General features: G+C 46.0%; 1 protein-coding gene across 1 annotated transcript in view; it reads left to right on the top strand.

Annotated features, from left to right (window-relative positions):
* The first annotated feature begins 2,243 nt into the window (after positions 1-2,243).
* ERICH6B (glutamate rich 6B) overlaps positions 2,244-22,884 on the top strand; it is a 60,364-nt gene continuing 39,723 nt past the window's right edge. The window contains exons 1-5 of the mRNA XM_090031714.1: positions 2,244-2,598; positions 10,885-10,942; positions 16,289-16,404; positions 18,871-18,936; positions 21,110-21,280. Coding sequence (XP_089887840.1) covers positions 2,244-2,598; positions 10,885-10,942; positions 16,289-16,404; positions 18,871-18,936; positions 21,110-21,280 — 766 coding nt within the window. The remainder of the gene's footprint in view (positions 2,599-10,884; positions 10,943-16,288; positions 16,405-18,870; positions 18,937-21,109; positions 21,281-22,884) is intronic.

Genomic DNA, 22,884 nt, shown 5'->3' with positions numbered 1-22,884 from the left:
GAAATGCATCTTTGCCAAACTGTCCATCTAAAACATAGTCCTCATGGAAGCACAAATGAAAAAAATATTTTATTTGGTCATTTTTGTCTGTTTCTTTAATCATGAGCAAATGTTTTCAATAAAGAAGTGAAGGATATCAGTAAAAAAAGTCACTGAAGCATTTGTGAAAATGAATAGATTCAAACAGCATGTATACACTGTGGCACCCAGCTACCAGCAGTGAGAGTAGAGCTACTGAACTTCTGCTGCATGTACCCTAACCCATGAGAGGTTTCTTTGCTGGATCTGTTCCCACACTTGAGAAGGCATACCACATTGACTCTCTCTTTACTGGTAGGGCATTGACAGTGCCCTCATCTCTCTGCTTTGTCTTTGGGAAGTTAGGGTGAGTTTTTTGGATGTTTTTTGCCTGGTAGTTGTGCAACAAGGTTGTTTGTGCAGTTTAAATAATAAGTTACACAGGGGTCAGCAACCTTTAGCCTTGCAGGCTGTATCCAGCTGGAGGCACCGTTGATCTGGCCCCTGGAGCCAGGGGTCTTCAGCAGTGGTCTGGCAGTGGGGGGATTCTGCAGTGTTGGGGTCAAGAAGAAGAGGGCAGTTTTACCCATGCTGCAGTCGAGCAGCAGGGAGGAGCGGTGGTGGCAGTAGCTGTATCCAGGTCCGAACGCCAGCCTGCCTTGGATCAAAGCTGGGTCATTCCAGCCTACCATCAGAAAACATTGCTGAATGCTGCTTTAGACACTTGCATGGGATGGTTTGGGTAGGCAATATTTTGCCTAGAGTACGGGATTGGATTAGATGACCTCCTGAGGTCCTTTCCAGCTCAGCTCTAGTGTCCTTAGATGCTGGAAACTCTCACAGAATCATGAATAGGAAAAGGAAATGGAGAACCAACAGCAGCCAGCTGTAACCAAGGCAAAGCAATGCACAACACTGAACCCCAGGAAAAGCCAGAAGTATTCCCTGCAAGGAATTACAAGTTGGTTCTCTCCACTCACATGAATTTCCCTGGCCCTTACTTTGCACGGGTCTGGCAGAACATTCTTTCCCAATAAAACAAAAGGCCTAAAGTTTAACCCTTAACTGGGAGGAAAGGTTCCCAAGGTATGAAAAGAACTTTCTGAAGGACTTGGACAGAGCCACAGTCAGGATAATATTTGATAAATGGATTAGTTTCCTAATCTGTGGAAGAATGGCAATGTACTTTTCCCCTGTAAAAAGGGAGGGCAGAAGGACCAAATTACTGGTCTCAGCCTGACATTTAGCCTTGGGAACATAACTGAAAATGCAGGTGATCATTTGGGGAAAATACTACCTGATGGGCTTGTGAAATGCACACAGGCTCTGCCAGACTAACTCTATTATCTGCCCTTTTTCTTCCCCTAAGTGGATGAGGGGAAGACTGCAGATGTAATAAGTCAGACATTTAAAAGAGATGGGGAAGTTGCTCTATGTAGCTGGTGTAAGACATCAGAGGCACATCTGTACATAATAAAAATCCATCCTGCATTTTCAAAAGCTAATGCTTATATTTGCTTTAAGTCTTTTTCAGTCTGTTGTCTTTGTCTTTTTCTAATTAGCATGGTAAGCTGACCACCAGCAGGTCCAATTAAATGGTCTCAACTGTGTATATATTTTTCTCTACCAGCATGTAGCATAAAATGCCTAAAAAATATTGCTTGAACACTGGCAATGAATATTAAATGCTCTCAGACTTGGACTTCCTATGGTAACTTTCAACCATCCAGTGTTTTATAGCAAATAATGAAACTGGGTTAACAATGAAAACAAGGTACAATCTTTAGCGTGGCACCATATACCCCAGGAACACACTATGTTATGATGCAGAGTATTCAGGGATATTTTTTAGCGTGGTTGGATCTGTCTGTGCGCATGGAGTTCCCTGGGTTTGTTGTCTTAGGTCCTGATTCAGCCAGACATTTGAGCACAACCTTGATCCTACTGACTTCAATGAGACTTAAGCACAGCTGGAGTATTAAGGATGCACTTAAGTGCTTTGCTGAATTGGATCCCTAGTAGACCCTCATGAAAGGAAAGTGATTTTCAATCTAATAAGGTTATTTTAGTGTGAACATTTTAACTCCATAAATCAATATGCCCATCAGTAGTAAATGACTAATGGGATTTGTCGTTCTTTTTCTTTTTTCTTTTTTTTGTTATCAGAATGATGAATTGACTTTGCCTGTTGCTGAAGATTTTCATCTTTTTAATGCATTGCAGATATGTCTAATGGGCACAAACTGTCAGGGTCGGGCAGTAGCTCATCCCAGCCAAAAACATTTCCTCCTGGGGGGATTTCATCAGATTCAAAATATGATGGTCTGCTTCTCACTGTGGAAAATGTTAAAAAGCTTGAGGAAGAGTGTACAACTCCTAAAGAAGTCCTCGTTAACCAGAAGGTGGAGGAATATATTAAGCAAACTAATCTCTCTTTGCTGGAAAGAGCAAGAAGCAGGAATACTAGTAGAGAATTCATCTTGGATGAAACTGATCCTAAAGGAGTTGCTTCTCCAACAGAGCCGGATGAAAAAACTGGGAAAACGCAAGGGAAAGCCTCTAAAGAAATTTCAAAAGCAGGCAAGTTATTAACAAGCATTTTGACTGAGAATGGAGTTTTTATTGTCCCTTTAAATATACATTCAGACATAGGTATCTCGGCTATACGTTGGAGCGTGGTTTTCAAAAACACTTTCCCCAGGGAAGATAACAGTAAAACCCCCTTTAACTTCAGTCAGAACAGGTAGACCATATCAATCACTTCAGAAAATCCAGAACTAGGGGCAACTACATCCTGGTGTCCATTAACTGCAGGTGCCCAAGTTTGAGAATCGGTCCCAAAGTTGTTACATAAACAGATCGTTTTTTTCCACCAGTTCTATTCAGTAATGTGGATGGTTAGTTTTGAAATCAGGTTCAGAATTAATCTAAACTCAAGTCTGAATTATATCTATAGGCCATATAGGAGGCTTAAAAATTCCTGCTGAAGTACGATTTCATCAGTGAGCAGAGTAAGGCAGAGGAAGAGTGCTTTTGGAAATCCTATCAGGACATATCTATCAGGAGTTAAACTGACACCTCTGAATTTATGGGGCCTTTGAAATCCAAATTGGAATTTGTGGCTAATGCCTGTCTTCAGCAGTCAGAGGGATAAACTGCATGCTAACATAATACATTTAATAAAAGATGTATCTAAATGGACACTTAATAAAAATACAAATATCTAAATCTAACTATAATTCTTCACATTATCCTCTGCTTCTAGCAGCATTCCACTGCTTCTCAGATGGTTCAGCTAGCATTACCAGGCAGATACCGGAGAGAGGGAGAGTTGTTCATCTGCATTTATTTTTTAAAGTAGTCTTTAAAATCAGAAAAATCAAGTTTACAATACATCTGTTCTGCCCACCATGGGTTTGCTTCAGCACCAGTGTCATGCTGCTTTAAATACCTCTTATTAGAGTCCCCATTATATGCTCTCTTGGGTATGTTTAATAGTTTGTCTTTAAAACTGTTATTAAGAAATACCTAACTATGAATCAAATTCTCCTCTCTCAGACTGATGTAAAGCAGGAACTCAGATGGATTAACACACAGGCCAATGGGATGTAGGCCAATCAGAGGACCTGCTTGCAGCTCACTCCTCATCAGCAAGAAAGCGAAAGCCACAGTTTTAATCTTGGTGCCATTTTTATCTCCCCACTGCTGATTGGCTGAAGGGCCCCAGCGGCCCCACTGCTTTCTGTCAACCAGCGGGGAGACAAGAATGGTGCCAAATTTCAAACCACAGCTTTCACTTCCCTGATGATGAGAAGTGAGCCACAAGCTGGGCCCCTCACCAATCAGCAGTGGGGGGAGGGCCAGCGCTGGGCTAGGCTGGGCTGGGCACATCACGCCTCTCTGAGCTACAGGTGGGGGCGGATGATGGCAGTGCTGGCAGTGCTGGGAGGGGTGGCTATAGGGGGGCGAAGGTGAATTTTGGGGTGGCTATAGCCCCCCCAAGCTCCCCCTGAGCTCTGCCCCAGTACATGTGCATGGCTGCACATGGCCAGGAGGACAGCCGGGCAGCTGGCTTCCTGCAAGTAAGTCTAATGGGGGAAAGGGGCATGGGGGGGCATGGGAGGAAGATCAAGGCACCCATGATGAGGGAGGGAGTGGCACAGGGGCTGAGGCTGAAGGTGCTGCCCAGCCAGGGTGGTAAATAGGAGCCCGGGGCCTGGGCAGGGAGCTGAATGGAGGAGACCTGGGGGTGTGGAGAGGGAGATCCCTGAGCCCACAGTGGGAAGCCTGCATCTGCCCTTGCACTGCTGGGCTCCACTTTGGCTATGGTGGGGGGAAGGGGGAACAAGGAGCATGGAGGAGAGATAGACATGTGCCACCTCTTCCCTCCCAGCTGAGTCCACCCAGCCTCTCTCGTGGAGCATGGAGTCCCGCCACGCCCTTGATAGCAGTAGCACCAGGAGGGGGAGGGACCCCTGCCCCCGCTGGAGTCCAGCTCCCATGTGGGACAGGGAGCCTCCAATTTTGTGTTTTCCCAGGGCCACAATAAATCATAATTCACCTCTAATCAGGAGTAACTGTACATCTCCTAACCAGTGTCTCTGAATCCCCTGATCCTTTGCCTAGCTTCTACTGTGGACCTTGCTCAGTCCCTGCCTGAACATCTTCCTAGCCTGCCCACTTGTTCTTATAGAATCGTAGAATCATAGAAGTAGAGTTGGAAGGGACCTTATAGATCTTCAAGTCTGACCCCCTGCCTGGGCAGGAGAAAAGAACTGGGCTCAAATGATCCCAGCTAGATAGGCATCAAGCCTCCTCTTAAAGACCCCCAGGGTAGGAGCCAGCACCACTTCCCTTGGGAAGTTGGTTCCAGATCCTAGCCACCCTAACTGTGAAGTAGTTCTTATGGATGTCTAATCTAAACCTACTCTCCAACAACTTGTGGCCGTTATTCCTTGTTATGCCAGGGGCCACTAGGGGAAACAAGGTCTCACTCAAACCCTTCTGGTCCCCCCTAGTGAGTTTATAGACTGCCACCAGGTCCCCCCTCAGCCTTCTCTTGTGAAGGCTGAACAGGTTCAGGTCCCGCAGTCTCTCATTGTAGGGTCTGCCCTGTAGTCCCCAGATCATGTGGGTGGCCCTCCTCTGGACCCTCTCAATGTTGTCCACATCCCTCCTGAAGTGGAGCACACAGAATTGGACACAGTACTCCAGCTGTGGCCTGACCAGTGTCGCGCAGAGGGGGAGGATCACCTCCTTGGCCCTACTTGAGATGCACAACAAGGTCCGGTTAGCCCTACCAACTGTGACCTCGCATTGTCAGCCCATGTTCATCTTGGAGTCATTATTGACTCCAAGATCCCTTTCTGCCTCCATGCTCTCAAGAAGGGATTTTCCCATCTTTTAAGTGTGCTGATGGTTACTACTGCCCAAGTGTAGCACCCTGCACTTGTCAGTGTTGAAGCACATCCTAATTTTGGTAGCCCACCCCTGTAACCTTTCCAAGTCTTGCTGCAGTCTTTCCCTCCCTACTAGCACGCTCACCTCACCCCAAATTTTGGTATCATCAGCTAATTTAAACAGGGTGCTTTTCACCCCGTTGTCCAAATTGCTGATAAAGAGATTGAACAGTGCAGGCCCAAGGACCGAGCACTGGGGGACTCCGCTGCCCACTTCTCCCTAGGTCTAATATGACCCGTCCACCACCACCCTTTGAGTGCAACCCTTCAGCCAATCTGCAATCCATCTGACTGTGTAGGCATTAGTGCCACAGTCACCCAATTTTTTAATGAGGATGGGGTGGGAGACGATGTCAAAGGCCTTGCCGAAGTCCAGAAAGACTACGTCCACAGCAACACCTGCATCCAAGGCTTTTGTGACCTGATCATAAAAGGCAATCAGGTTGGTCTGACATGACCTGCCCCTAATGAAACCATGTTGGTTGCCCTTGAGCATCATCTCTGAGGCCGGCCCATCACAGATGTGCTCCATGATGATCTTCTCAAAGAGTTTCCCTAGGATTGAGGTAAGACTGACAGGCCTATAGTTGCCTGGGTCCTTCCTCCTCCCTTTTTTAAAGACGGGGACCACGTTGGCTACCTTCCAATCATCCGGCACCTGACCCGAGCACCACGAGCGCTCGTAAAGCCGTGCCAAGGGCCCCGCAATAACCCCTGCTAGCTCCCTCAACACCCTGAGGTGGAGAGCATCTGGATCCGCTGATCTGAACACGTCCAGCCCCTCCAGAAGCTCTCTAACCCGGTTCTCCCCAACCTGAGGTCTGGAGGTGTTCCCCTCAAGTCCGTCTTGTATCACAGTGGGGAAGTCCTGGTCCCTGCCCAAGAAAACAGAGGTGAAGAATTGGTTAAAGAGGTCTGCTTTCTCCTCTGGTGCGACCACCAGATTGCCCAGAAGATCTTGCAGGGGCCTCACATTTCCCGGTGCTTTCTTCATCCTCCCTATAGATTTGAAAAAGGACTTTTTGTTATCTTTGATTTTGGATGCAAGTCCTAGCTCTATGTCCACCTTAGCTTTCCTGACAGCCTCCTTACAGGCCCAAGCAGAGGAGGTATACGCCTCTTTGGAGATAGCACCCCGCTTCCACCGGGTGTACACCGGCTTTTTGGCAATCAGGCATTCCCAGCCATTCTTAGTTCCTACCTAAACTGCCTCATAGCCTGCCCATTGCCTAGCCTTAACCCTGCCTAGACCCTCAACTCTGGATTCCTGGGTTATGACCCTCTAACACCAAGCCAAATTCCCTATGCCCAGGTTGTGCCTATGACAGGACCCCTGAGTATCAAGTTGGGTATCCAGCAGATGAGGCACACACAATTAGTGGTCATCTTTGGAAAGTGTAATTTAAGTAACTTGCCTAGTGGCACATATTTTGTGGTAGAGACAGAGACTGAATCCAGTTTTCTAAGAGTAGGGCTACCATATTTCCAGTTTCAAATAAGAGGACACCTGTGGGAAGAAGAAGGGGAGGGAGTATATGATGGCGGGGGCAAGTGATATGCCAGTGCCCTGCTCCTGCCCCCACTCCTAAGCCACAGCACCCCCAGCCCTGCTGCTGCCTCTCACTTCGGACCTGCAACCCCCCTGTTCCTGCTGATACCCCTCACTCTTGACCCATAGCTCCCTGCCACCCCAGCCCTGCTGGTGCCCCTCACTCCTGACCTGGAGCCCCCTGTCTCTCTCAGCCCTGCCAGTGCCCCTCACTCCCAACCTGCAGCCCCCTGCCTCTTTCCCCTGCAACCCTGCTGCCACATAGCTCCCTGCTGCCCCTGAAGAACGCTCCTACTTCCTGCCCCTGCTGCAGCCCTACTCCCTGCCTCTGTGGCAGGTACACACATACACAAACACATTACACACACACACACACACACACACTTACCTGATGCCCTGGCCCCTGATTACCTTCCCCCACTGCCCCCAGTCTCAAGCTAAGAAGTACCAGGAAAGCAGAGGCACAGCAAAATCCCGGACATTTGCTGATATTTTAAAAAACCTCCTGGACAGAGATGGGAGGACCCAAAAAGAGGATGTGTCCACGAAAACCCGGACATGTGGTAACCCTACCCAAGACAGCATTCAGGTGCTTTAACAAGGAAGCTGCTTTCTCTTCCTATAGTCATCTGCTTCATTCACAAGTAAGACATGGTTCCTATAGACATCAGCCTTCTAGAAGACCCTGATGTATCACCAAGTCGGCACACACTGGATGAAGCAGGAATTCCAAAAAAAAAACTGTATAGTGTCGTACATGGAAATTAGGCTTCCTCAGACAGCACAAGGAAACCAAATTAAGTTTGCACAGGCGACCTGTAAGTCTGGCTTTTCCTAACTTCAGAGTGCTTGACTTTGCAACGTTGATAGTGATTTTTTATTGCATGTCATTTGTCACTTCCTAATTATTTTTAAGAAACAAATGGGGAAAAAACCTCAAAAATCCCAGACAAACACAAGCTAAAGAAGAGTTCAGGCTAAAGCAGAATCATGCCACAACAGGGTCAAACAGACATTGTGCTGTGCTAGGACTGGTATCCTAGCTTTTGAGCTGTGTGGGACAGACATCACAACTGCAGAAATGTAACAGGGCAGTTCTGTACCCTGACTAGCAGCCATGCACCGGGCAATGTAGCTGGATGGACAGTACTGCTATTTTTGCACCACTTGAAGTTAGATGGGGTGCAGCCCCAGCAGATGCCCCAGTCATCACCTCACTCCCCCTTAGTTATGCTACTGTATGTCTATACCGCTTCTGCGGTGCTCTTCACAGCACCACTGAGACACATACTCTACCTACCTGCTCTTATTCCCCATACCCCAATTCCAGATATGAGGTGGTGAAGCTGCCTTGAAGATGCCCTTTGCTTTCTCCACTGCCACTCTCTACCTTGTCCAGGTCTAAGGGCTCAGGAGTGCCACAGGGCACCCCCATGGGGCAGCCTCACCGCCTTGTTTCCCAGTATGGTGTGTGGGGAACAAGAGCAGGATCGACAGGGACATGATTCCCCACAGGACTTTCAGGAGTGAGGCAGAAGCAAGACAGACATGCCCAGGCCTTTTGTCTTCATGTGAGCTGTGCTTCACATAAGCCACGTTTACTGCAGTGGGGCCTGGATTCCAACCTGGGGCTTTTGGGGACCATCTGACTATATGTAAATCCTCAAGGTGGAGGCAAGGTAAGGACTATTGTCTTGTCCCCTCCTCCAAAGAGGCTCAGAGGGGAAGGGATATCACACTGCACCTGCTAACAAACTAACAGGGCTTTAAGTGTAACACAGACACCAAAGCAGAGCTTGCATTCAAGGCACAGGCTAACCCAGCGGTCTGCAATGTCTTGTGGCAGTAGGCTGGAATATTCCAGCTCAGATGCTAGGAAGACCAGCACTAAGACCTGGCTGCTACTGCCACTTCTCCCTGCCACCACTTCTTGCCAACACACAGCTGCTTCACGGCACAGGAAAGCTCCCTGCTGCCCAGCCATGGTGCAGTGCAGCCTGATACGGGCAAAGCCCCTATGGCTAAATATTGCTCTATTTCCCTGCACCAAAACCCCAGCTCCTGGGCTGGAACTGGCCTGTGGGCCATGGGTTGCCAACTCCTGGTCTAGCCCATAATGTAAATGTTCGCTTATGTTTATATGGACTTCGTGCATTGTTCCTTCCAGAGGGAAGTGCTTTCCTCTCAGATCCCAACTTTATTCAAGTATTAAGGCATGCTCTTAAAATAAAATATTGCTCCTAAAAATGGCCTGCATCTCAGTTGAAGTTAAAAAATAGTAAAAAGCTCTTACATGCATTGTAGACATACAGATCCTTATAAATGTGTCTTTATTTCATGTTTGTGTGTATGGATTTTTTTTAATTGGGAGTCATTATATGTGAGTGAGTACATCTTAAATCCCAGGATGTCTAATATTTGAAGTAATACACTATGCATTTTCACCACATGACTTACCCATCTCCCTAGAATGGCAATAGGCATCTCTGTGCACCTAGCAGATTTATTTTTAAAATGTAAAAGGACCATTTAAGGTCTCTCTTCTCCACAAAGAAATTAAGCATTTATAGCACGTACTCACATGAGCCACATCCTTGGCAATAAGTCCCAGCCCACCACCTCAGAATAGGTCAAAGATGCTGTCAACTAACTAGAATGAAATGCATAGAAAAACCTCTACAAATGCTAGTCTATTGAATGCAGCAAAAAATTAAAATGTTGGGCCACAATCTTTTTTAAGATGCAATTTAATTTATGCTGCTCTGGCACTTTAAAAAAGCTTAAAAGTGGAGATAAATTGGCACCCAAATACCCAGGCTTATACTGCCAGAGTAGCATCATGTGACTCTGGCCCATAAAATCTGGCACACTGGAATGTGCATGTATGCAACAGCTTAAAAATGGCGTTGTGGTTAGTGGGATTTAAATGTTGTCCCATTCTTTCAAAACAAGGTGGCCAACATAATTTTAGTAGGACACTTATAGAGACAATTTTTCAGCTGTCTATCCAATAACAGTCAGCCCCTCTGTTTCTTTAGGTCTTTGCTTGACTCTTTTTCCCCTTTTTTATCCTTAGCCCCCTTTCAGTACATTTTACAGAGTGCTACTCTGGTTCTCAGTTTAGTGCCTTCCCTGAGAACTTGCTGCTAACTACGCACTTGGGCACTGGGAGACTAAGTGAAATGTCTACAGGGGCCTTTTCTTCTGCTGAGTGCAGGAAAAATGAAGGGATTGTGCCAATCTGTAGCCAGTCTAACTCCCTGCATGCAAGGCTGTTTTTTGTCCACATCTCCCAAACACAGGGTGGCTTGCACTGTATGACAGTTCACATGTCATGCTGTCAGCAGGAGTTAAAATGGCATATTGCTCTGAAAGCATCTATCACTGAAGCTAACATAACCTAGAATGCTTTGGGCAGGAGTATACATAGCATGTTGTTAGGATTGTGAAGTTATTTTGATAGCACATTGTCATGTCTTTAACCCTAAAAAGAGCCTTGGTCTTAGCACTAGCACATGGTACAGTTTGCAGGGCATAATATGATCCAAGCTGCTTACAATGAGAACTGAATAGGAAGGCAAAGTAAATTTGCTTGTAATACTTGCATCTCCTCCTGAAAAGTCTGTCTTCTGACTTCAAGGGCTTTTTTACAACTTATTTTGGGGACTTTATTTTTTCCCCCTTCACCTGAAATTTATTGTATCATTAAAACAGATGAGAATATGTTCCCTGTTAAGACAGCAAGGTTTATCTGTAATACAAAGCAGTGAAATTGCAAGAAAATTCAATACTAAAATGCCCCTCTGTTCCACAGGAAAAGACAATATGTTTTAAAAGAGTTTTTTTTTCCCTCTCCAGAATGTCAGACAGATTCTCCATCAACTCTGCATGTTGGTTCTAAGTCAAAGGAATCGAAGTAAGGAGAGTAATTGGTAACATTTTTCTATCTAATTCAGTCAAGTTACAGGATATTTATACTCTATCTAGGCTAGTACTGTGAACACCTAACAACTGGAGATTTACAGTATGTCTTGAACATTCACAATCTGGCAGTATCTGCTATATCTGTGCTATTAATAATCTGGAAGTTATGTCTGTCTAAATAATTGTCTTTGGGACTCTCATTGCTTGCTATATTAAAAGTGACAGTGTCAACCTGTGTAGACTTAAATATGTTTCTTTCTTAAAGGAAAATAAATCCTGTGCAACAGCCCTGGACATTGCCTACATGGAGAGATGTGATGTGATTTTTATTTTACAAAATGCTTTTATAGTGTGAGAGAAACAGTAGACCAAATGCCCAGCCAGGGTAAACTAGCTCCCTTGTTTGCTGATCTGGCTTCAGGGGATTTACGTCAGCTGACGAACTGGCCTATTGTTTCAGGCCTTCCAATATAAATGTTAGACATATCTAATCTTTCTAAGAGAGAGAAATTAAACAGAGATGCTGCAGAAGGCCCAAATAAACTGGACCAAATTCATTTCTGGCGTGCTAAAAATGACACTACAGACAAATCTGACCCATTGACAGAGTTCCTTTATCTATTAACACTTGAGTAATTTTTCCAATACTAAAAGATGTTAACTCCTGGGCCTGTATGCAATACTGAAAAAATGGATATAATAGGCTTTTTATTGAGAGAGTTTTATTGCATAGCTGCATGAAGGGGCAGTGAAATATATTCATTATGGGGTATCAAACAGTGTGCAGCTTGCACTTTTGAATTCCATCCCAAAAGAGCAGAGGCAGCATTCATTCCAAATTTCTGAAAGATTGGGGAAAACATTTTCCTGGGGTAGAGCCTTCATTGTGATCTGAGGAGAGATTAGCCACACAGCTTCTAAAAACACCTACAGGTGTTCACAAGACCTAGTAAATAGTCAGTGAAAATAAGAAAAATATTATTAAATTTCTAAACACTTGGAGGAGAAGAAGGTGATTAGGAACAGTCAACATGGATTCACCAAGGGTAAGTAGGAATAACAGTCACAAGCTGGCAGAGGGTAGATTTAGGCTAGATATCAGGAGGCGCTACTTCATTGTCAGGGCGGCTAGGATCTGGAACCAACTTCCAAGCAAAGTGGTGCTGGCTTCTACCCTGGGGGTCTTTAAGAGGAGGCTAGATGTACACCTTGCTGGGGTTGTTTGACTGCAGTACTCTTTCCTGCCATGGCAGGGGGTCAGACTTGATGATCTGCTCAGGTCCCTTCTGACCCTACCAACTATGAAACTATGAAACTAAATCATGCCTGACAAACCTGATTGTCTTCTATGATAAAATGGCTGGCTCCGTGGATGCAGGGTCAGCAGTATATGTGATATACCTTGACTTTAGCAAGGCTTTTGATACAATCTCCCACACCATTCTTGCCAGCAAGTTAAGGAAGTACAGGTTAGATGAATGCACTGTAAGGTGGACAGAAAACTCACTGGATCATCAGGCTCAAAGAGTAGTGATCAATGGTTCAATGTCTAGTTGGCAGACAGTATCAAGTAAAATGCCCCAGGGGTTGGTCCTGGGCCCAGTTTTGTTCAATATCTTCATCAACAATCTGAAAGCTGGGATGAAGTGCACCCTCAGCAAGTTTGTGGATGACTCCAAGCTGGGGGAGTAGTAGATACACTGGGGGTAGGGTTAGGATTCAGAGAGACTTAGACAAATTGGAGGATTGGACCAAAAGAACTCTCATAAGGTTCAATAAGGACAAGTGCCAAGTCCTGCACTTAGGACAGAATAATACCATGCACTGCTACAGGCTGGGGACCAACAGGCCAAGTAGCAGCTCTGCAGAAAAGGACCTTGAGGTTACAGAGTGACCTGAGTATGTGCCAACAGTGTGCCCTTGTTGCCAAGAAGGCTAACGGTATACTGGGATGCATTAGTACAAGCATTCCCAGCAGGTCAAGGAAGGTGATTCTTCCCCTCTATTCAGCACAGGTGAGACCACATCTGGAGTACTGTGTCAATGATACTGCCAGGGGTGACCCTGAACAAATCAAGAGTGACTACAGGGCTCTGGGATCAAGGTTGAAGAGGATGGGGGCACAGGTGGAGTTCTCCTCAACCCTTCTGATCAAAAAGAAGGGCTCAGGCCAGAGCAGATGCATCCTGCAGATCAACGCATGGCTGTGCAGTTGGTACTGACAGCACAGATTCAGCTTCTTCAACTATGGGATGTTGTTCCATAAAGAAGGATTGCTAGAAAGAGATGGAATCCACTTGACCAAGAGAGGGAAGAGCATCTTCCTGGACTTGATGATCTCCCGAGGTCCCTTCCAGCCCTGATGTCTATGAAATCTATCTTTGCAGACAGGCTTGCTAACCTAGTGAGGAGGGCTTTAAATTAAGTTTGCCAGGGAATGGAAACCAAAGCACTGAGGTAAGTGGGGAAGTAGGAGACCTGGAGGAAGCACAAGAAGGAGGGGACATCAGGAGAGGCCTCCTTATTCTTACTAAGAAAGTAGGACAATTGGATAGTTACCCCAGGTATCTGAACATGAACACATGGAGCCTGGGAAACAAGCAGGAAGAATTGGAAGGCCTCACAGTCAAGGAACTATGACATGATTGGAATAACAGACTTGGTGGGATAGCTTGCTTGACTGGAGCACTGTCATGGGTCTGTATAAGCTGTTCAGGAGGGACAGGCAGGGGAGGAGAGGAGGAGAAGTTGCACCATATGTAAAAGCTGTATGATTGCTCACAGCTCCAGTATGAAACAAGACAAACCTGTTGAAAGTCTCAGGGTTTTGGTTAGAGGGGACAGCAACAGTGGTGACATCATGGTAGGTGTCTGACCACCAGACCAGGAAGATGAGGTAGAGGAGGCTTTCTTCAGACACCTAGTGGAAGTTTCCAGATCACAGACCCTGTTTCTCATGGGGGACTTCAATCACCCTGACATCTGCTGGGAGGGCAACGCAAGCAATGTGCAGGCAATCCAGGAAGTTTCTGGAAAGTGTTTGAGACAACTTCCTGGTGCAAGCGCTGGAGCGGCCACCTAGGGGCCATGCTCTTGACCTGCTGCTCACAAGCAGGGAAGATTGGTGGGGAATGTAGCAGTGGATGGCATCTTGGGCAGCAGTGACCACAAGATGATTGAGTTCAGGATCCTGAGGAAAGAAACAAAGGAGAACAGCAGAATATAGACTCTGGACTTCAGAAAAGCAGACTCTGACTCTCTCAGGGACCTGAGGGGCAGGATCCCCTGGGAGACCAGGCTGAAAAGGAAAGGAGGCCAGGAGAGCTGGCTGTATTTTAAAGAAATGTTACTAAAGGCACAGGAACGAACCACCCGGATGTGCAGGAAGACTAGCAAATACGGTGGGTGACCAGCCTGGCTTAGCAGGGAACCCTTCGAAGAGCTAAAACACAGAAAGGAAGTCTACAGGAAGTGGACACTTGGACAGATAACTAGGGAAGAGTAAAAGAATATTGCTCAGGCATGCAGGAGTGAAATGAGGAAGGCCAAAGCACATTTGGAGTTGCAGCTAGAAAAGGACATGTAGGGTAACAAGAACGTTTCTACAAGTATGTCAGCAACAAGAGGAGGGTCAGGGAAAGTGTGGAGCCCTTACTGAATGGAAGAGAAAGGGCAACTGAGTGACAGATGAGGAAAAGGCTGAGGTACTCAATGCCTTTTTACCTCAGTCTTCACAGGCAAGGTCAACTCCCGGACTACTGCAGCTGGCAGCAAAGTTTTGGAAGAAGGTGAGCAGACCTCAGTGATAAAAAACAGGTTAGGGACTTGTTTGGAAAAGCTGGATGTGTACAAGCCCTTGGGGCTGGATGCAATGCACCTGAGGGTGCCAAGGGAGTTGGGTGATGTGACAGCCGCACCTCTGGCCGTTATCTTTGAAAACTCATGATAATTGGGGCAGGTCCTGGATGACTGGGAAAGGGCAAATATAGTGTCTGTCCTTAAGAAAGGGAAGAAGGAGGAACCTGAGCAACAAACCAGTCAGCCTTACCTCAGTCCCTGAAAAATCATGGAGCAGGTCCTCAAGGAAACCATTTCTAAGCACTTAGAAAAGAAGAAAGTGATCAGGAACAGTCAGCAACCTGACTGATTGCCTTCACTGATGAGATGACTAGGAGGGTGGTGAAGCATTGGGACGGGTTACCCAGAGAGGTGGTGGCATCTCCATCTTCAGAGGTTTCTAAGGCCCAGCTAGACAAAGCCCTGGCTGGAATGATCTACTTGGGGATGGTCCTGCTTTCAGCAGGGGGTTGGACTAAATGACCTCCTGAGGTCCCTTCCTACCCTAATTTTCTGTGATATGTTAAATGACAGTGAGGTGTCTAGATATTACTGTTATTCGGGAGTTATACAAATAGCTTAGAGTCCCTATGCCCTGTGAGGCCTTCACCTAGTAACGTGTTTACCCCAAGGTGTACTGCATCAAGAATCTCTTAAAAGCCCTAGACACCTAAAAAAAAAGGCAGTGATGTGTAACAAGCTAGTGGAATCACTCATGCAGTAAAAAAGAAATCCCTCCCATGATTTTCTGGAGTCAAATCCGATCGGGCCCTATGTATGTTTTGGTTGCCTTTGCTTCTTATATGCAATGGGATACTGATAAAAACCGTGAAACACCTTTAAATTATCTTTTAAGAGTAAGAGGTGCAACAGTACCTACCTACATTACAGGGATGTAGCAATGGCCAAAAAAGAGCTGTGTCAGGTCCCTAATAGCAATTCAAAATAACTTCACAATTTGCCAGTTGAGCTTAGTTGAGAAGAAAGTGCAAAATGACAGGAGGATTCATAGAACCTCACTGATGGATAGACATGCTGAGGCCCAGAACACATACCTCCTTCTCCTGCACCACAGATTACACTAACCTGTCTCCTGGACTGTGGTGCATGTGGCAGGCAGAGCAAATGTGGCACTGTACAGTGGAGCTGAGCAGAAGCAATCAATGTGGTTCACAGAAGTAGCAGAGGAATGTGAGATGAGATAAGCAGTGCATTTATCCAAACTGAGGTTAGGCTTCAGGCACATAATTTGGTTGCACTTAGTTGAGAAATCCCTAGGAAACAGAAGTAATGAAAGTAGTAAGCCCAGAGGCTTGCTTCTCTCTCCCATACACAATGGATCCTTAGTGATGCTCTTTGGGAGTGTTAAGGGTTGACTTGCATCTAAAAATCTGAGAGTATATCTTATTTCTAGGAAAATTCCCAAATCCTGATGATTTTTGGTCCCATTCGAGTCCCTATTAGTGACATTAAAGTCAAGCAAATGTGGCCCCTTTTGCAGGAAGTCTGTGGACAGCTCTCCCACCTCCCCTCAGAGCAGAAAGTATGATGTGGAAGATCTGATGACCCAGACAGAATGGGGCTACTCAGCGAAGTCTCTGGATGCCCATGAGGATGGTGAGTTTGCCCAGAAGCACTGGTCCCTGCTTCCCAGTGAGCCAGCTTGTGAAAAATGAAATCATGCCTTGGCTTTGAAAAATGGCTTTGTGGCCTCAGTAAAATAGGGAAGGTTTTATTAGACATGAATTTTGATATAGTTGAAGCAATTTGACAGGAGGATAAATGTGTCTCATTACTGATATGCTAACATATGTTGCCCTCCTGGTATTCTCTACTGTGCAGGTGAAATTCCACACACAGGCTTGCTTTATTTATAAGCCAAGGTTTGTGCAGAGACTGACCAAGATAGCAGTGTTCAAATCCACATATATGTATGCATAGAAGTCACTTCAGATCTGAGGCTAGTGTAGAGCCAGAGGCTGATGATGCATGAAAGACAGAACAAGGAGCAATGGTCTCAAGTTGCAGCAAGGGAAGTTTAGGTTGGATACTAGGAAAAACTTTCTCACTAGGATGGTGGTGAAGCACTGGAATGGGTTACCTAGAATGGGTTGTGGAATCTCCATCCTTGGAGATTTTTTGGTCCCAGCTTGACAAAGCCTTGGCTGCAACAATCTAGTTGGGGATGGTCCTGCAGGGGAGTGACCTCCTAAGGTCCCTTCCAACCCTAATTTTCAATGATTCTATGACTGGCAAGTGGCTGCATAACTTGATTCAGAAAATCTGAGTCAAGTTTCCCCGGCTCACAAGGGCCTGTGATTGAAAGAGCCAGTCTGCAGCGGATCAAGAACTTGACCAAGGGTAGGACTTACAGAGAGACCTTGCAAGACCTGGGAGCCAGAGTGGCAATATATGAAAGGCCTTGTGGGAGGCAGTTCTCAGGGCACATATGTTCTTTGCCAGCCAGCTACCCATTTCACTGCCTTCGTTGGCTGCTGGCTCTCCCATGTGATCAGTCTTCAGGGGGTTGTGAATTTCCAGATAAAAGCAAGGGGACATTAAATACCCTGAACTTAGTAATGTTTTTAGTTATGGAAAGGTCCTTTCTGCTTACCAACCCCCATGATTGCTACAAGACTCCTTGGGCTAATGAATGTCTTCCCCTCTCTGATTGCTCCTGCTCCATGCTGGAATTGCCAACTAGGAAAACGTCACTTCAACTATGAGCGTGTGTTAAACATCATGAATTGGCCACCAGTCAAGTGGTTAATAAACATGGCCCTTCCTTCACCTGCATCTTGCAGTGATTACTTCCACCGGTTGCCTAGGAATAAGATCATGGCAGATCACCCCTGAAGGACCAACTCTTTACTTAGGGTATGCAACACATTTAGATTAGTATACTCCATGTTCATGCTGGTGGTAAACAAGAAGCAGGTGCACAGCATATATTCCTACCTCAATGTAACTTAATTGCATCAGTAAAATTACCCTGGGAAAAATCAAGGGAAACACCAGTGTATCCTGTGTCCATCCCTGTAGTGACCTACTGCTATGGACACACAGGCCATTACCTCCTGCCACCTGGTGGTGAAGCGCTGTAATACAACCTACTGTGAGAGCCACACTAGCATCTGGAACAGGGCTGTGCAACTTCTTAGTGGCCCAGGGCTGTCCGCCATAGGGAACACACCAGTAGGGCCACAGACCTCCTCCCCCCAGCATTTAACCTCCCCAGCAGCAAGCTTCCCTGCACCATCCACCACTGCATCTCACACATGGATGGGCACGTTTCTCCCCCTAGGCTGCAGGCTCCCCACTGCACCACGCTGTGGGCTCCCCTCACACTGCAGGGTGCACTGAGTCACACCACCCTTCCCTGCCCTCCTGGAGGCAAGGGCAGTAAGTGAAAGCCAGAGAAGAGAGGGGGAACCTGGAAACCACTGGGAGACCTGGGACCGTCAGTTGGACAGACCTGATCTAAAACAGCATTAATGAACCAAAATGCCATTTTCTGATGCTAACACTAGCTGGGTAAAGCTACCTGCCTAAAAGGGAGTTGGTTTGGGGGCTGAAGTGCCTGCCTCTAAAAAAAATGCACACCCACAAGAGAGGAGCCACACTGTGATGTTGTAGAGACACATTCAGACTGGATATGGCCTCAGCTGAGCTAGTCTCTGTGTCAGGTTACTAAAAGCATTGGTATGTTCATGAGGATATGACAGAAAATGCATTGCCACCCGACTGTGACAGCCCACATCTGAATCTATTAAATGCTTAGCAAGCAAAACAAAAGACATTAACTTATTCACTGTAGTCTCTTGCCAAAGATATGCAGGTCGTGCTTCAGTACAGATGTCTTGGGAGAAAATGTGCAGTACGTTAGAGAACTATGATTCATAGAATAATTATCCCTGTTTCTCATAGGTTATTAATAATTTAAACCCAATCTTGGTGTTATTGATCTATCATTGAATCTAAGATTTATTTCATATCTGTAGTCACAGAAGCAGTAAATTTAATCCCCCTCTTCACCTGCTAAGTTTGCTTTATCATTAAAACATGAAGTTTAAACTATTCTAGTATTTGGAGAAGAGGTGAGAAGTACAGAAGTCATAGATGAAGAATCCGTGTCCATCCAAAGTCAAGGTGAGTAGCAGTAAGAGTCACTCTCATATGCTTACTCTGCAGTTGTTTCCAGGGAAGCCAGTGGGACCACAGATGGAGTAGAAAGACGCTCCTGTTCAATAGCAATCGAAATTAAACCCTAAACTAATAATTTGACAAATGTGTTTGCTTTCATCATTTGCCTCTGACGTGCCTAACGCCAACCCAGCAAACATTCCCAGCCATTGGGGCTTTCCTGGGCTAATACATTTTTTTTAAAAGTAGAGACCCCCCTTCTTCTCTCCCTTGGGTGATGGGCAAGTGTTAAAACTAGGTTTCAGTGAAATATCTGTGACCACATATGCAAATAACAGTTTGTATAGTTGCAGTTATCCACACATCATGGATACCAGTTAATTGCCTGCCTTGGAATTTTTGATCTGTAGGACATGTCTCCATGGCCTCTCTGCTGAACCAAAGACCATTGCCAAGAAGTTCACCCTAGTCATTTGCTCCCACTTTGCCTATGCCAAATCCCAGAAATGAAGCACTGTAACCACCTTAGAACAAAGCTGAGTGCATACCAAAACAGCCTGTAAGTTTGGTCATGCTCTGCTGCAGCAACATTGCTTCAGTTCCCAAATGGGGTGTGCATGGAGGAGGAGTAAGCGGGCAGAGTATACTTCACAGTGGCATTCCCCGGCATGGGACAGAGGCAGTATAGACATGCCCTGAAGGCCTGGAGCTCCCCTGAGCTCTTCCCACGTGAACAAGAGATCTGTCAACTTCAGGAGTCTCCTTACCTGATAATCTTTCCATAAAAAATCTCAGTATCTCCTCAGAGTGCAGGTCAGCCTGGTTTCTGTAGCTCATGCTTGTGGCTTAAAGTATTAATGTGGTCTCCCTACTATCATAGTTCTCAGAAGAGGCATAAGAGGGCAGCCGTGTGCCGTGATGGTGCACCGGGCAGTGGTGACACACATGGACAGCAGCAACAGCATCTGCTACTTTCGCGTCTCCCTCCCCAAGTCAGCAGCTGGAGCTGCTGCCCTGGTCACTCTCCTCATAGTTACTCCAGTGGTTCTGAGTCATCTCCTCTGTGAAGCAGGGTACTACCTTTTCCCCATTTTATAGATAAGGAACTAGTGATCAGCCTCAAGTCCCACAGGGCCTCCTGAATCACATAGAAATACCTTTACTACCTGACTACCTTCCTCTCTTGCCTGTGACCAGGAAGGGACTCAAACCATCAGCCCTCTAATTTCAGCCCTTTAACTCCTGCATACCTCTTGCTTTCACAAACACCACGATTATACGCTGTTGGGACCAAACCAAGACCCTTTCTTCCTCGGGGCTTGTTTGGGTGCCTGGGGCCAGCAAGATTCAAATGAGATTTAGATGGTTTTGTCTAAATCAGAAGAACAACTGAATTTGTACTGCTGTGGCTACAGTGATAAAAGAGAATGAGTGAGCCTTATCCTTAACCTGATACAAACTGAGCCCTAGATGGGTTCAGGATAGAATCCAATGGCCCCATAGCTAGTTGGCTGCATTGTGGGGAATTTTCTTCTTCCCCAAAGTATCTACTTAAGATAGTGGTGCCCAACCTTTTCATCTTGTGGGCTGTGTGAGTGATCCCTAGGTTAGATCACTAGCACATATTGCTGGCCTAGCCAGGGCCTGATCCAACCATGCAGAAATGGCCCACCCAGGGTCCGATCCATGTGGCTGCATCAGGCTGCACATCCACATCAGGTCCCGGCTGATACATTCAGAGCTGCACTGGGCCCTGGTGACTCAGCTTGATCCAGTCACATGGGAACAGGGCCAAATCCCTCCCTGCAAGGTTAATCCATCCCCATAGGGCTTGGAAATTTGGTGATGGGGGTTGTGACAGTATTATTTGCCACTGCTCCCCCACCACCAAATTTCCAGACCTGTGGGGAGACCAGTGGGCTGGATTAACTGGCTTTACAGTCTGTATCTGGCCCATGGGCTGGGGGCTGAATACTCCAGGTGTAAGACATTTGCTGAAACAGAAAACCAGACTAGCTGGACTGTCATCCCTTTTCAGTAAGATCTTTACCTGTGTTTCTGTATGAGGTTTTTCCCATACTCTGCATGGCTATGGTTAGGGATCAGCCTAGTCTAGTTCAGCACCCTGTCCTTCCACTATTAGATCAGCTTTTTAACATGGACTCTGTCTATTTTTCAGACATAATAGTAATCTATACTAACATCTCCAAAGAAATTGAGGAGAAAGAGGAGGAAGTGGTAGTGGCAGAAGCAGCAGCTGAAAAAAGTGAGGCAGAAGAAGAGGAATCAACTGAAATCAATTATGCTGAAGGAAGAGAAGAGTACGAACAAATCATACTGGATGAGCAAGGTGTGCTGCAATCATGTGACTAGTCATGGCTGGGGCAAGCTAAATCCCAGGGGGCAGGTTTAAGCAAGCCTAAATAACTCCTTTGAACTAGGTTCCCTTGAGAATTCTACCCACAATTGGCCCAATCAGTTCGGACACAAGTGTAAGTCTTGAAGTCCCTTATTTATGCTGTAGGTTAAGGATGGCCAACGTTCATGACTGAGAGTGCAAAACTGATGCTGTCTAATAATGCTTTCCAGGGTCACATCTAAAGGAAGAAGGGGTTTTGCCCATGGGGATGTGGTGTGGGAGTATTTATCACTAGGCAGGAGGCCTCTGGCTGATGGGCAGAGATCTGTTATGGGGGGGTGTTGCCTTGAACTTGTCTACTTGATGATATCTTCTTTCTCCCTTTCTTTTCTAATCATGCCTTCAACCTCCAAGTTCACTCACTTCCCACCTGGATGTGTCCTACCAGCCTTTGGACTTTCAGACCTTTCCTAGAAAACAGACACAATAGACCACCCCAGCATAAAGAAAAGGCTAAAAAGACTTATTTTTAACGAGAAAGTATCAGTAACCTCCAGTAACTGCCACAGATACTGAGAGCGCTAGAGTAGAAAGGTCTTCCTGAATGTCTGTGAGAGGCATCAAGAGGCACTGTATCCCAGGCAGCAGAGACATCCTCACCATTCTGCCTGGGAAGTTCAGCCCATGGACAGCTGCTCTCCAGTCCAAGTGTCAGACTGGGGGAATCCTATACAGATACTGAAACACACATTCCTCTTCCTCATCCTGTTGCTACCTTTTGAAGGAGGCAACAACTGACCATCACTTTCCCCAATCTCACCACAGCCTGAGGTAGGAGGGAGTTTGCCGCTTGACATTCCTCCACAATCTCAGCAGTGACTTCTACATTTCCTTTCTACTCATGGCTGGGTACAGGCCCTGACAAGGGTGGGGGAGCTTTGTAGATACCATAGAAAAAAAAAGAAGAATTTGAGAATGGAAGAAAAAAAAAACAGACAGTGGAGGGTATAGAGCAGTAGAGGAAGGAAACGGGGAGCGGAAAAGGTAGACAGGTAAAACTAAGAGAAGGGGAAATGAAGATAACTGCAGGAATGGAAGGATAAAAGAAGAGCTAGTGAGAAGAAGAAAGAAAGCTAGAATAGAAAACTAAGAGACGAGGAGGAAGATAGAGAAAGGGGGAGGGAGGAAGGAAGAGGCTTGAAAGTGGGGAATGAACTGAAGATAAACAGAAGGGAAAAGAAACAGGTAGACAGCAAAGTAGAGGATGACTGGTCACACAGAGGGGAAGATGGTTTTATAAAAGTTTGGTGTCAAAATATTCCAAAAATATATTCCCATGTAAAGAGAAAAACAGTTGTCTTGATGTACCTGGAGACCAGGTACATAAGAGATGTTCCTGGCAGAACAAGGCTGGAGAAAGGTGTGCAATAGCAGTCTGTTTTTCTGTTTTTGACAAAAGACATGGATTGACTTTGTGTTAGGGGTTTTCTTTCTTTTTTAAATACTGTTGATACTGGCCTTCATATATAGCTCTGGTATGTCCGGTCTGACATACCTGTGTGTATCCAGGGCCCTCTGTGATGGGTATTTTAATA

The sequence above is a fragment of the Crocodylus siamensis genome, chromosome 1 (genome assembly GCF_052110815.1).
Source record: "Crocodylus siamensis isolate JL-2025a chromosome 1, ASM5211081v1, whole genome shotgun sequence".
Lineage (NCBI taxonomy): Eukaryota > Metazoa > Chordata > Crocodylia > Crocodylidae > Crocodylus > Crocodylus siamensis.
This window is presented reverse-complemented; position numbering and strand designations above follow the sequence as displayed.